We start from the raw sequence: 12,813 nt of genomic DNA, 5'->3' as shown, positions 1-12,813 counted from the left end.
GGCTTAACAAAGGTATTACTTCCTTTGTGTGAATTGCATAACAAGTAAGCAGCACCGGTTGAAATTCAACACATCAAATTCTAGAGGCAAAAGTGTTCTAGAATTGGTTCACTTTGACGTATGGCAAGCACCAGTTACATCCCTAGGCGGAGCAAAATACTTTGTCTCATTTATTGATGACTACTCCATGAGATGTTGGGTGTACCCTATTAAGAAGAAGTCAGATGTGTTTTCCACTTTCAAAAACTTCAAAGCGCGAGTGGAACTTGATTCTGGAAATAAGATCAAGTGTTTTAGAACAGATAATGGAGGTGAATACACAAGTGAAGAATTTGATAACTTTTACAGGAAAGAAGGCATCGAAAGACAATTCACAGTGGCAAACACTCCTCAATAAAATGGAGTGGCAGAGCGGATGAACAGAACCTTGTTAGAAAGAACAAGAGCAATGTTGAGGGATACAAGCCTAGAAAAATCATTCTGGGCAGAAGTAGTCAATACCGCCTGTTATTTGGTGAATCGAGCTCCATCAACTGCAATAGAGCTGAAGACACCAATGGAGATGTGGACTGGTAAACCAGCTGATTATTCAAACCTCCATATATTTGGAAGTATTGTGTACGTGATGTACAACTCCCAAGAAATCTCAAAGCTGGATCCAAAATCCAGGAAATGCAAATTCTTGGGGTATGCTGATGGAGTCAAGGGGTATCGCTTGTGGGATCCCACTGCCCGCAAAGTGATAATCAGCAGGGATGTTATCTTTGTATTGGATAAACTAAAAAGAAAAGAAGACGATGATAGCATTGAAAAGTCAGAGACTACATAGATAAATGTGGAAAAGGAGTTTGAACAAGGAGATTCTTCTGAAGCAGAACCACCACATGATGAACAAGAACCAGAGAGTTCTGAAGCACCAACAACTCGTCAATCAGATCGTGTGAGAAGATGTCCCAATTGGCACTCAGATTATGTTATAGAAGGTAATATTGCATACTACCTTTTAACAGAGGACGGTGAGCCATCAACATACCAGGAGGCAATAAAAAGCTCAGATGCTTCACTGTGGATGATGGCGATGCAAAAAGAAATCGAAGCCCTTCATAAAAATAATACATGGGACCTTGTGCCACTACCACAAGGAAGGAAGCCGATTGGTAACAAATGGGTCTTCAAAATCAAGCGAAATGGTGACGATCAAGTTGAGAGGTATCGTGCAAGACTGGTGGTCAAAGGATATACTCAAAAAGAAGGTATTGATTTCAATGAAATATTTTCTCCTGTGGTTCGACTAACAACAGTTCGAGTAGTTTTGGCAATGTGTGCTACATTGGACTTACATCTAGAGTAGCTAGATGTTAAAACAGCTTTTCTTCATGGAAATCTTGAAGAAGAGATTTACATGCTCCAGCCTGAAGGTTTTGAAGAAAAAGAAAAGAAGAACTTGGTTTGCAGGTTGAACAAATCTCTGTACGGTCTAAAGCAGGCGCCGAGGTGTTGGTATAAGAGATTTGATTCATTCATTATGTGCCTTGGATACAACAGACTTAATGCAGACCCTTGTGCTTATTTCAAGAGGTCTGGTGATAAAAATTTTGTTATATTGTTGTTGTATGTGGATGACATGTTGGTTGCAGGACCCAACAAAGATCATATTGAAGAATTGAAGGCACAACTGGCTAGGGAATTTGAAATGAAGGACTTGGGATCAACAAACAAGATTCTAGGGATACAAATTCACCGAGACAGAAGTAATAAGAAGATTTGGCTTTCACAAAAGAATTACTTGAAGAAGATCTTGTCAAGATTCAGCATGCAAGATTGTAAGCCAATTTCTACCCCTCTTCCTATTAACTTCAAATTATCCTCCAGTATGAGTCCTAGCAGTGAAGAAGAGAGGATGGAGATATCTCGAGTACCGTATGCATCAACAGTGGGAAGTTTGATGTTCGTTATGATATGCACAAGACCAGACATTGCACAAGCAGTGGGAGTGGTTAGTCGCTACATGGCGAATCCAGGAAAAGAGCATTGGAATACAATAAAAAGGGTCTTGAGATACATCAAAGGGACCTCAAATATTGCATTATGTTATGGAGGATCAAATTTACTAATCAATGTGTATGTAGATTCTTACTATGCAGGGGATTTGGATAAAAACAAATCTACTACATGGTATGTGTTCAAAGTTGCTGGTGGAGTTGTAAGCTGGGTTTCAAAATTGCAGTCAGTTGTGGCTACATCCACAACAGAGGCAGAATATGTAGCAGCTACACAAGCCAGTAAAGAAGCAATTTGGTTGAAGATGCTATTGGAGGAGCTTGGGCACAATCAAGAGTATGTCTCTCTGTTTTGTGACAGTCAAAGCGCCTTGCATTTAGCAATGAATCCAGCATTTCATTCAAGGACAAAGCACATACGAGTTCAGTACCATTTCATTCGTGAAAAGATGGAAGAAGGGACGGTAGATATGCAGAAAATCCATACCAAAGACAACATAGCATATTTCATGACAAAGGCGATCAACACTGATAAATTTACTTGGTGTCGATCCTCTTGTGGTCTGTCAGAAATGTAAGCAACATGATGGTACAAGGTAGAAAGAATGGTGTGAAGATATGATTGTTCCAATCAAATCTTCAAGTGGGAGATTGTTGAAAATTGATAAATTCCCACCGAAAGTTGGAATTGAAAAAAAATCAATTCCACCTAAAACTTTGAAAAAGGGAATGGTAGGCATGAATTAGGCGTTGAATATTTTGAATGGAAAAATTAATTTTAGTCATTAGACTTTAGGGTATTTACAAGATTAGTCCTTAAAATTTAACTATAAATACCCTAGCTCATTTAGCTTCAAAATCATCCCAAAGCATTCTAGCTTTCTTCCAATACTATAGAGAATTTAGAGAGTTTCTTGAGAGTTGTTTTCTCCTTTTTATCAAGAGAGAATTATCATTGTTTTCTCCTTGGTAGATCGAGAGAAGTTGTAATTCTTATTTCCTCATAGTGAAATTCTTCTACCGTTGCCCGTGGTTTTTACCCTAATTTTTTAGAGGTTTTTCACGTAAATTTTGTGTCTCTTTTATCTTCATTTTTATTTTCTCAAATTATCAGTTGCAATTTTACTCTATCCGATAGCCGTCTTCCGCAACAGTTACAGACATTGAAAAATTCAATTAGGGCATGCCATTGTAAGTAGAGCCCAATGACAATAAGGGCTGCGTTGTAAATTCTATGGCACACTGATGCCTTTCGACCTAAAACTTGGACATAGCCATTAGCCAAGACAAAATAACGCTATTTGAAGGTGGATCATGTATGACGAGATGTGTGAAGAACCATGCTGTCATGGCAGAACCTGATGCTAGCTAGGTGGCTAATACCCTAACACAAACATTAATATCATCGAACTCTCAAAATCATTAATATCATTGCCTGCTGCAACTAGAAGCTACGTTAATATTCTATATGTACCCTACCATGTACCTGCACTTGTGCTCTTCTTTAGTCTTTTCCAGTAGTTTGGTCGACGCAGGGGTTGAAAAAAACCACGAGTCATTTGGCTGCCATGCCATTGTATAATATTGTACCATTTTGTACCAACTTATAATTCTCTTCTCCTTAGTCGTATAATATTGTACCATTTTGTTACTAAATATATATGCATGGGCCAAAATGTTAATCGGTGAATAAAATATGAGATTAAAAGAAATTTGATATTACTCCACTTTGGTGGTCCAAAAGGCAGTGGGATCCCAATGCCATTTGAGGAGAAGGAGAGAAACCTAAAACAAAAGTTATAAAACAATTCAAGTAAACAAGAAAGAGATAAAGAAGTTGCAATATGATGAAATTAAGTATAAGATAGCTTACCACTAAACTGAATCCCAACACTTAAACTAATTCTCTCAACAAAGATGTTTAAGGAAAAGTAGCACTGTCAACTACATTCATGTCCTGTCGTAATCAAATTTAAAAAATATATATAAAAACACTCAATCTCACACTTTATCAGTCCCCTAGATTCAAGATGCCTGTCCCTGTTGTTTTGATCAGAACTCACTTAATGAAAACCAACATTTGTAGTTACAAAACATAACACTTTTCATGCCCCTTTCCCGATATAGATTGCACCCTTTTCCCCCTTCCTCTTCATCATCCTTAGCCTTTTGTTTATCTTTATCATATTCTTCTTCCCCTCTTCATCTCTGTTGAACTTGTAAGATAGCTCTCAGCCTAGGTAGCTTCTGAGTTCTACGTGTACTTGGAAAAGAAAAATGGGTCGAGGGAAGATCGAGATCAAGAAGATTGAAAACGCTACTAACAGGCAAGTGACCTATTCCAAGCGAAGGAATGGTATTTTCAAGAAAGCACAAGAGCTCACTGTTCTCTGTGATGCTAAGGTTTCACTCATCATGTTTTCCAGCTCTTCAAAACTACACGAATTCCTCAGCCCTAATATCTCGTACGTACCAAAACCCCATTCTTTCTCTTTTTCCTCTATATGGAAAACTTGTAAGTTTTGTTGTTGTTGATCTTGATGTGAATTAGGACGAAGGATTTTTTCGATCTTTATCAGAAGACTACAGGCATTGATCTCTGGAGCTCCCGCTATGAGGTTATTAATTATTATTAGTCTGTTTCTTGAATATCTATCAGCTTTTTGAAATTTTCCTTTTAGATTTTAGTCGTATGCTTTGTTTGCATTGCCAGAAAATGCAAGAAAACTACAGAAGGCTGAAGGAGATCAACAAGAAACTAAGAAGAGATTTCAGGTGAAAGGCAATAGTAGTTATTGACATATATACCAAGGCTAGGGTTATTTTGACAATAAAGGTTTTATGAAGTGAAAAATTTGATTGGTAAATGGTTTTAACAGGCAGAGGATGGGTGGAGATCTGGATGATCTTAACATTAAGGAACTGCAAGATCTTGAGGCTAAGATGAATTCTTCTTTGGTGGCTATACGTGAAAGAAAGGTTTGAAATCATTGGTCTTTTTGTTTTACAAAAAAGAAGGTGCTATCTTGGTTTTTCGTTAGAAGTTGAAATTTTGATGGTGTTATCAGTTATCAAAATATATTGGGAGGGTTATTCATTATAAATTTATGCAAAATATGTATTGAAAATTGATAGAGTTGTGAAGGAGGAAAACAATATTAAAAAGAACTTTTTGGTATAGATTAATTGGTCCGTAGATAAGATGTCGATAATATTACAAAAACCAGGAAAAGAAGGTGAGTAACTTGTTAAATGTTATCTCTTAAAAATCATTTTATAATGTAATAAACATAAAAAGATTGTTTGTGTGTTTCTATGAATCTAAAATGATGAAACTAAGAATATCAGTTGATTTCCACAGTACCATGTCATTAAAACGCAAACCGACACACACAAGAAGAAGGTGAGGAACTTGGAGCAAAGGCATGCAAATCTTGTCCTCAATTTGGTAAGAAAATGGGATTGAACTTGATACTGCTTTCAAGACTTCCATTGGCTATACACAATAGTTCAAAGAATTGTAAGATCTTAACAGTGTCTGTTCTTGTTTTATTTCTCAATGTTTTCACCGGTAATTAAGGAGACAAAGCTGGAACATCATGATGGAATAGTTGAAGGTGAAGGGTATTATAATGAACCAGCACATGGAACCTCAAGCCTATATGCTCTTCGGCTGTACCAAAACCACCATCCTTATCTTGATCTTCGCTTGGTTGATTGATTATTGCCTATTGGTGGCTGTGGAGGACACACTGCTCTGGTTTCAGACAATTTTTCTCTTTATTATATTTGCTAATAATAATTGCAGAGTCCTCCAACATTAATGAGCTGAACTTAGCAGCCTGTTTCTCCTAAGATAACTAAGTGCTTGTGTGTATTGAACATCAATTATTAAGTTAATTATATAAATCATTTGGTTTTAACAAAAAAGTATAATGAATTTGTTAGAATGATCTTAATATGGGTTTAAAGTAAGGTCGTAAATGAGACGAGTCAGATATCGTCAGTTATTTGAGTTCGATTCAATCAAAGTTCGATCAATACTCGAATCGAATACTCGATGTCGACTTGAATTCTTAACGAGTTGATTTGAATACTTAACTCAAAAAGCTCGTATATTATTTTTTATTTTTACTTTTTTAATTAAACTATTGATAAAATTAATACTTATATGTTGTTTTTTAATAAAGATATTCTCCGTATAAGACTTTTATATACTTAAACTTCATATTCGAGCTCTGATTTGAGTTTCAATTGAGTTTAGTCTGAAAATGTTTTGAGCTTAAGTTTCTTCGAGTTCGAGTTCAACTTTGATTTTTTATTTTAAATTTGAGTTGAATTTGTCAATTTTAAATTCACGAGGTTTTGAATCGAGCTAAGATAAAAAAAACATTTTGAATCGATTTGAGTTCAACTATCCTCGAATTAGACTAGTCCGTTTACATCCTTAGTTTAAAGCCCTAGACCAAAACAATTTTAGCATAATAGAGAGTTGACCTTCTCTATTAATTCTGTCAATAGTCATGCTTGACAGCTTCCGTTTATAAGTGATTAAACTAGCTGCCTCTTCCAGGATGGCCAATGTACAGGAATTTAATTCAAAAATAATTTTAAAAGGCTTAATTTGTATCACAGTTGGCTGGAAGTTCCCATGTAAGGTGTGGAGAGCTAATATTCCTTCATGAAATCCGGATTAATCACATGGCACCCAATCACTGTGTTCCATATCTGCAAACTTACCCGAGAATGAAGATATATATATATATAAGTTTGGACCTTCAGGTTTATGACTACAAAGCCATCAATGGAGATTTCTGTTCATATCAATCTGTTTTCTCTACTTCTTTTGCTGTTACTGTCACGATCTTTCTCGTCACCAGCAAGCGAGACCTGCAATCCAGTGGACAAAGAAGCATTACTGGGATTCAAGCGCGGCATCACGGCTGACCCTTCAAGGCTGTTGCAATCATGGACACCTTCAACCGATTGCTGCACGTCGTGGAAAGGGGTGGCTTGCGATTCCCGGGGGAGGGTGGTGAACGTCTCCCGTCCCGGCCTTTTTTCGCACGACGACGACTATACATACGTTCTTGAATGGAACTCTGTTCTCTCACTTGGGAATCTGTCATTTCTTCGAGTTCTTGATCTTGGCAATCTCAAAAACTTGAATGGACCGATACCGACTGAATTCGGCAAGTTAAGGCGTCTTACTATTCTTGTAACCAGCTTACAGGGTCGATACCGGCGACATTCAAACGCTTATCTTGCCTGGAAAAGCTTTATCTCGACAACAACCGTATGTTTGGTGGCATTCCTTCCTCTGTTGTTAGATCATTAACAAAACTCACCAAACTCGGTCTTTCAGGAAACCAATTCTATCAAACAATTTCAGCAGCATTCCTAGATCCATAGGAGGACTTTCAGCATTAGTGGAGTTGTATCTGAATCAAAACCATATGACAGGCAGCATCCCTTCATCGATTTCGAGGCTAATCCTTCAGAACAACAGGCTAACCGGGAAACTACCGGCCACAATAGGCCAGCTTGTCACTCTTACTCAAATATGGTTATCCAACAACAGTTTAACCGGCGAGATTCCCTCGAGCTTCGGCAATTGAGAAACCTTCAATTTTTATATTTGTCGAGGAACAATCTCTGTGGTCGAGTTCCAATTCAGGTGGTCAAGCTGCAGAACTTACAGAGATTGGATGTGTCGTTTAATCCTCTGATGGAGTCAAACCCAATCGAGAATAGTAAAAAGAGTGTCGACAAAACACTACATGATTGAAGAAAAATAAAGCAAATAATAAACGCAATGGACTGCAAAGTGGGATTGATTGAAGATGCATGATTGGTATCATAATAATAACAAGAAGCATCCAGCAAGCCTTTGTTAGCCTATAAATAAGGCCTCATTTTGTTGTGCAAGTGTGTGCCGAGAGAGAAATAAGAGTGAGTTCTGCCAAAATTTATGAATTTCTAAACTAGCAATAGCTACTATATGTTTTTTATGTTATAATAATGTTTTGCGTCTAATAAAACCAATATTCTATGTTTTTTTTTTGTTTTTGGTACAAAAAAAAGTTTAGGTCACGGGTGACTCCCCAGTCCAAGATCAGGACACACCTAAGACCCAATTGAGATTTACATAGGACTTTACAAATTGCTTACCAAGAGTGACAGTAAGATTCAAATTTAACCTTACAAGCTCAAATTCTTGAATTTAAATCACTTGTGCCAACACTCGTTGACATACTATATGTGCTTTTAAGTTTGGACTTGTTAGTTTAAAAAATAATGAATTAATATTCTAATTAATTATTAAGCGTATTGTTTTATTGAAATTTAATCCAGAACTGGAAGTTATTTCTAGAGGACCTAAAATTTCCCGGAGACTTCAGCGTAAAATTGTTTTGTACACGCTTCTTTTATTTAAGGATTAAATATAAAATGAATGTCTAAATTATATTGTTTTTTTAATTGATGTCTAAATTATTTTTTGAATCATCCAATTACCTACGTTACAAATGTTATCACTTTAGTTGCTTTGATTATAACGATCGTTCAAAAATTCCGTTAAGTGACACGGATCAAGATCCTAAAATTTTGAAAATTTTATTTTCTTTATAAATAAAAAATTACTTAAAAAATAACATGTGTCCCTCCTCTCCGTCCCTTCCCTGCTGCTGCTCAAACGGCTGACTAAACAGTTGACCAAATGGTCAAAGACCAACTTACACAGTCGAATAAATAGTCGATTACCACGATCGATAAAAGGGATTTACGGGATTGAGTATTTGGGATTTTAGGGATTTGAGAATTTTGTTTGAGATGATAGCAAGGGTTATGACCGGTCAGTGGGTTGTCAGCGATACATGAGTGGTCGTTTTCCGACAGATAGGTTGCCGGATATGACCGACGATTGGAGTAAAGGGTTAGAGATTTTTTTTTTCGTTTTAGAAATATTAGGATTTTTTTCGAAAATAAAATATTTTAAAGTATTTTTTAAACAAATTTTAAAATGACAAGATTGTGATATGTGTTACTTAACGAAACTTTTTTGTTGTCATTAAAATTGATGCACCTCAAATAATAACGTTTGTAACGTTTTTCGATTAGCGTTTTGATTGTATAACGCTTTTTGAGCTACCTTATGGATTGTGTTATAAGAAAAGGAAACGAAATGTTCTATTGAGACGTTGTCAAGGAGGAAGAAAGAATTCATTCGTATAATTATTTTTGAAGACGAATTCATTCATATTAGATTCAATGTAATGGGGTACACTCTTTGGTTTTACAGTGGAAATACAATAGAAAATGTTAACTTTTGTTTGATTCTTTATTCAGTTCAAGTTTAAATCTAATGTAGTTCATTGAGATCTTTTTATGGCGAGCAGCCGATAGAGGTATTAAAAAATGAGCGTCTCTGGACTATTCCCTCCCCCAAGATGTTGCCTTCGGCTACCTGACCGCAATCAAGGGCTGATATGCTGGCAAGTTTCGGCTATTCCAAATGCTGGCAAACCAAAGGAGATATTTGACAATCTTCGTCTTGAAAGGTAGAGCACCAGTAAATGAAATAGTACACTAAACTCTGAGTTTGGTTTGGTTATGTGAAGTTGTGGTTTCCTATTACCATGCAGAAGTAGGTGGACTGTTTCTATCAGAAGGTGGAAGACACAGAAAACTCATTTGATCAATTGTGCAATGGATGCTTCCTATGGTGATATGGCTGGTGAATCAGGTGGTAATATTCATTACAAGGACTGTGGACTTATTCTTTTTTTGGGGTGGGGAGAGAGAATTATTTTTTTTGATTAGCTTATAATATGCACGCATGCTACTTTAAGTTTTTTTCGTGGGAAATATATGCAATTAGAAAAACCTTCTGACCTCACGGATTTCTGCCTTGAAGAGATGTTGAACATGGTGTAAAGTTTAAACTAATAACTGTGTGTTGCATTGATGTTATCAGTTGTTTCTTAGGATTGCTTACCGAAGGCAAATGTTCTTAGCAAGCATATATCCTTGAATTAGTTACCGATATCTGATTTTGGATCCAAGTTTGATAATTTCTTTGTAATTTTGACATACTATAAGCTTAGCTTTCATTCATTGAGCATGGAGCTAGTTTAACCCTGACGTTGTTGGTTTCTTAATGACCTTGGATGCATCTGTTATGTGCATTTGCCAGGAGCCTATAAATTGCAGTTTACTTGCGGAGAATTGTTTCACTGAATTGTGCTTTTCTACTAGTTTATTGTCGCCAACCCCATTTTATTAAACTTCCTTATGTGCTGTTAAAAAGAATTAACCTTGTCGAATTTATTCATCAACTGCCTTTGCAGGATCATCTATATTTCCTAGAATTAATGTCAGCGACCCATACAAACGGCTGGGAATAAGCAAGGAGGCTTCTGAAGATGAAATTCAAGCTGCACGGAACTTCTTTATTAGTAGATATGGGGGACATAAACCCAGCGTGGATGCAATTGAAGCAGCCCATGACAAAATAGTAATGCAGAAGTTCTATGAAAGGAGGAACCCAAAAATTGACATCAAGAAAAAGGTCAGGGAAGTCGAACAATCCAGGGTTGTACAGGTTGTGACAAGCAGATTCCGAACTCCTGCAACTAAATTAATTGTAAAAACATCCTTAGAATTTTTAGTGCTTGGAGTTCTCACTGTTCTCTTCCCCACCGAAGAAGGCCCAACTCTGCAAGTAGCTTTATCACTGATAGCTACCTTCCACTTCGTACACGATCGGTTGAAGAGCAAGATACGAGCTCTACTTTATGGGAATGTGATGGCATTTCCGATGTTAACCTAAAATGTGATCTGGTATCCTTGATCTCTCTTTCTAAGGCATTTTCTCGGCAGTTTGTCAAGAAGATGAATGTCCCTAACCATTTCTGTCCACCTATGATGAATATTTGCAACATACATTATTCTGTCTTAAAGCTATCCTTCTTCCAAAAATGTTCCTTAATTTGAATTACATTAACAGGCTTTAGTAATCAATTTGTTTCTGCACTGCAGGGCTGGAGCTTTTATATTCTCCTGGTTGGTGGGAACCTTCTTGATGGTATCCGTAATTCCACCTATTCCTACCCTTAAGGGCCCGAGGAGTTTTTGAAGGGCGTTTTTCCCGATAAATCATCGATGACCGGTATATTTATCGATCTAACACCGGTTAGACTATATTTTTCGATCTAACACCCGTAGCAGTAAAGCGCACCCCTGAAACGCGCTATATGCTGAGTTGACGCCACGTGGGGTATAGCGCGCCCCTGCACCGCGCTATATGCTGATATGGGCACCATGTGGGTATAGCACGCCTCCTGCACCGCGTTATACGTGTGTGTGATACGTGGGGTATAACGCGCCCCCTGCACCGCGCTATACCACACAATTATATATAACGCGCTATATCATACAATCAGAAAATTATTTACTTTTTCTTTTCGTTTGTTATCAACCAATTGTATTTTAGATAATATTCTTTAATAATAATAGGATAAATCTCATAAATGGTACACAATTACTATTGGAATTGCAAATAATGAGGTGATTTTACTTTTGTACTTTCTAACATTGTGTATTGGATTATGGTTTAGACTAGATTGCTAAGGCACATTTTAAGATTAATTAATTTTTCATTGGCAGGTCATAAGAATATATAACGCGTCATTTTGATCAGTCGTGGTCAGTTCAAATTCACCTTACAAAAAAAAAGATAAACAAAAATAACAGGCAAGCGATCGAAAACTACCAAAAACAAAAAAAAATGTCATAAAAACAAATATAAACATGTCACAAAGACAAAGATAAATGTGTCTCAAAAATAAAATTATTTTTATTGAAAAACTAAAAATAAAAAGAAAAATTAACCGCCGATAACTAACATTAAAATCGATGTCGCCGCGGATTAAACAAAATCGAAAAAGAAAAAATTGATTTGATTTATAAAAAATGACACAAATTATAAAAAAAGAATATTTTCCTGTTTAATTAAAAACAATTTATATGTTAACATATTTATATTTACTAGTATATAATATGGAATCGTGTTTATATTCTGCTACCAAATTTTAAAAAATTATACAATAAAAATCAATTGAATAATAATTTAATTAATATTATGACCTGCCATTGAAAAATTAATTAATCTTAAAATGTGCCTTAGCAATCTAGTCTAAACCATAATCTAATACACAATGTTAAAAAGTACAAAGGTAAAATCGTCTTATTATTTGCAATTCCAATAATAATTGTGTACAATTTATGAGATTTATCCTATTATTGTTAAAGAATATTATCTAAAATACAATTGGCTAATGATAGACGAAAATAAAAAGTAAAGAATTTTCTGGTTGTATGATATAGCGCGTTATATATAATTGTGTGGTATAGCGCGGTGTAGGGGCGCGCTATATCCCACGTGTCACACACACACGTATAGCGGGATACATGAGCGCGTTATACCCACGTGGCGCCCATGTCAGTATATAGCACGGTACAGGGGGCGCGTTATACCCCACGTGACGTCAACTCATCATATAACGTGTTTCAGGGGGTGCGCTTTACTGCTACGGGTGTTAGATCAAAAAATATAATCTGACTGATGTTAGATCAGTAAATATATCAGTCATCGAATTTATCAGAAAAAACGCCTTTTTGAAGTGCCGACGTCACTGATAACCTATGTGCTTCTCTGGGTTTCGTCCACATATCTTAAGTAGTGCTAAAGCACTAGCTTTCTTATTTATAGACTCCCAAGTTTTGAAGTAGTGGATAACCAATGGTTTTCTTG

The 12,813-nt window shown here is 36.3% G+C and overlaps 3 protein-coding genes across 4 annotated transcripts; all 3 read left to right on the top strand.

Moving 5' to 3' along the window:
* Positions 1-840: 840 nt before the first annotated feature.
* Positions 841-5,736, top strand: LOC120130879 (agamous-like MADS-box protein TM6). 2 transcript variants are annotated; one of them, XM_039148030.1, is made up of 7 exons: positions 841-846; positions 4,274-4,465; positions 4,552-4,618; positions 4,714-4,775; positions 4,880-4,979; positions 5,362-5,448; positions 5,581-5,736. In XM_039148030.1, exons 2-7 carry the CDS (start codon positions 4,278-4,280, stop codon positions 5,719-5,721), a joined length of 645 nt encoding a protein of 214 aa, XP_039003961.1. In that variant the 5' UTR covers positions 841-846; positions 4,274-4,277; the 3' UTR covers positions 5,722-5,736. The 2 variants fall into 2 exon arrangements, with proteins under 2 accessions (XP_039003961.1, XP_039003960.1); XM_039148029.1 differs by lacking the exon at positions 841-846 and adding an exon at positions 4,145-4,220 and having other exon boundaries at positions 4,265-4,465.
* A 1,068-nt stretch (positions 5,737-6,804) lies between these two features.
* LOC120130635 (polygalacturonase inhibitor 3-like) lies at positions 6,805-7,788 on the top strand. Its single transcript, XM_039147837.1, has 2 exons — positions 6,805-7,296; positions 7,405-7,788. The coding sequence occupies exons 1-2, from the start codon at positions 6,805-6,807 to the stop codon at positions 7,786-7,788; spliced, it is 876 nt and encodes a 291-aa protein (XP_039003768.1).
* A 1,621-nt stretch (positions 7,789-9,409) lies between these two features.
* On the top strand, positions 9,410-12,813 carry LOC120130878 (protein CHAPERONE-LIKE PROTEIN OF POR1, chloroplastic-like). The gene is made up of 5 exons (XM_039148028.1): positions 9,410-9,559; positions 9,644-9,744; positions 10,349-10,820; positions 11,040-11,129; positions 12,676-12,813. Exons 1-5 carry the CDS (start codon positions 9,417-9,419, stop codon positions 12,740-12,742), a joined length of 873 nt encoding a protein of 290 aa, XP_039003959.1. The 5' UTR covers positions 9,410-9,416; the 3' UTR covers positions 12,743-12,813.

The sequence above is a fragment of the Hibiscus syriacus genome, unplaced genomic scaffold (genome assembly GCF_006381635.1).
Source record: "Hibiscus syriacus cultivar Baekdansim isolate YM2019G1 unplaced genomic scaffold, ASM638163v2 tig00110548_pilon, whole genome shotgun sequence".
Classification (NCBI taxonomy): Eukaryota; Viridiplantae; Streptophyta; class Magnoliopsida; order Malvales; family Malvaceae; genus Hibiscus; species Hibiscus syriacus.
Note: the sequence above shows the minus strand (reverse complement) of the source record. Positions and strands in the feature narration are given on the sequence as shown.

What these genes read in the sequence shown, in the direction of transcription:
- LOC120130879 (XM_039148030.1), top strand. Translation starts at nt 4,278, where the DNA reads ATGGGTCGAGGGAAGATCGAGATCAAGAAGATTGAAAACGCTACTAAC. An exon ending in TTCCTCAGCCCTAATATCTC is followed by an intron (nt 4,466 to 4,551) that starts GTACGTACCAAA and finishes GATGTGAATTAG; the next exon opens with GACGAAGGATTTTTTCGATC. An exon ending in CAAATCTTGTCCTCAATTTG is followed by an intron (nt 5,449 to 5,580) that starts GTAAGAAAATGG and finishes CCGGTAATTAAG; the next exon opens with GAGACAAAGCTGGAACATCA.
- LOC120130878 (XM_039148028.1), top strand. Translation starts at nt 9,417, where the DNA reads ATGAGCGTCTCTGGACTATTCCCTCCCCCAAGATGTTGCCTTCGGCTA. An exon ending in GACAATCTTCGTCTTGAAAG is followed by an intron (nt 9,560 to 9,643) that starts GTAGAGCACCAG and finishes ATTACCATGCAG; the next exon opens with AAGTAGGTGGACTGTTTCTA. An exon ending in AATGTGATGGCATTTCCGAT is followed by an intron (nt 10,821 to 11,039) that starts GTTAACCTAAAA and finishes TCTGCACTGCAG; the next exon opens with GGCTGGAGCTTTTATATTCT.
- LOC120130635 (XM_039147837.1), top strand. Translation starts at nt 6,805, where the DNA reads ATGGAGATTTCTGTTCATATCAATCTGTTTTCTCTACTTCTTTTGCTG. An exon ending in GCTTTATCTCGACAACAACC is followed by an intron (nt 7,297 to 7,404) that starts GTATGTTTGGTG and finishes CAGCATTCCTAG; the next exon opens with ATCCATAGGAGGACTTTCAG.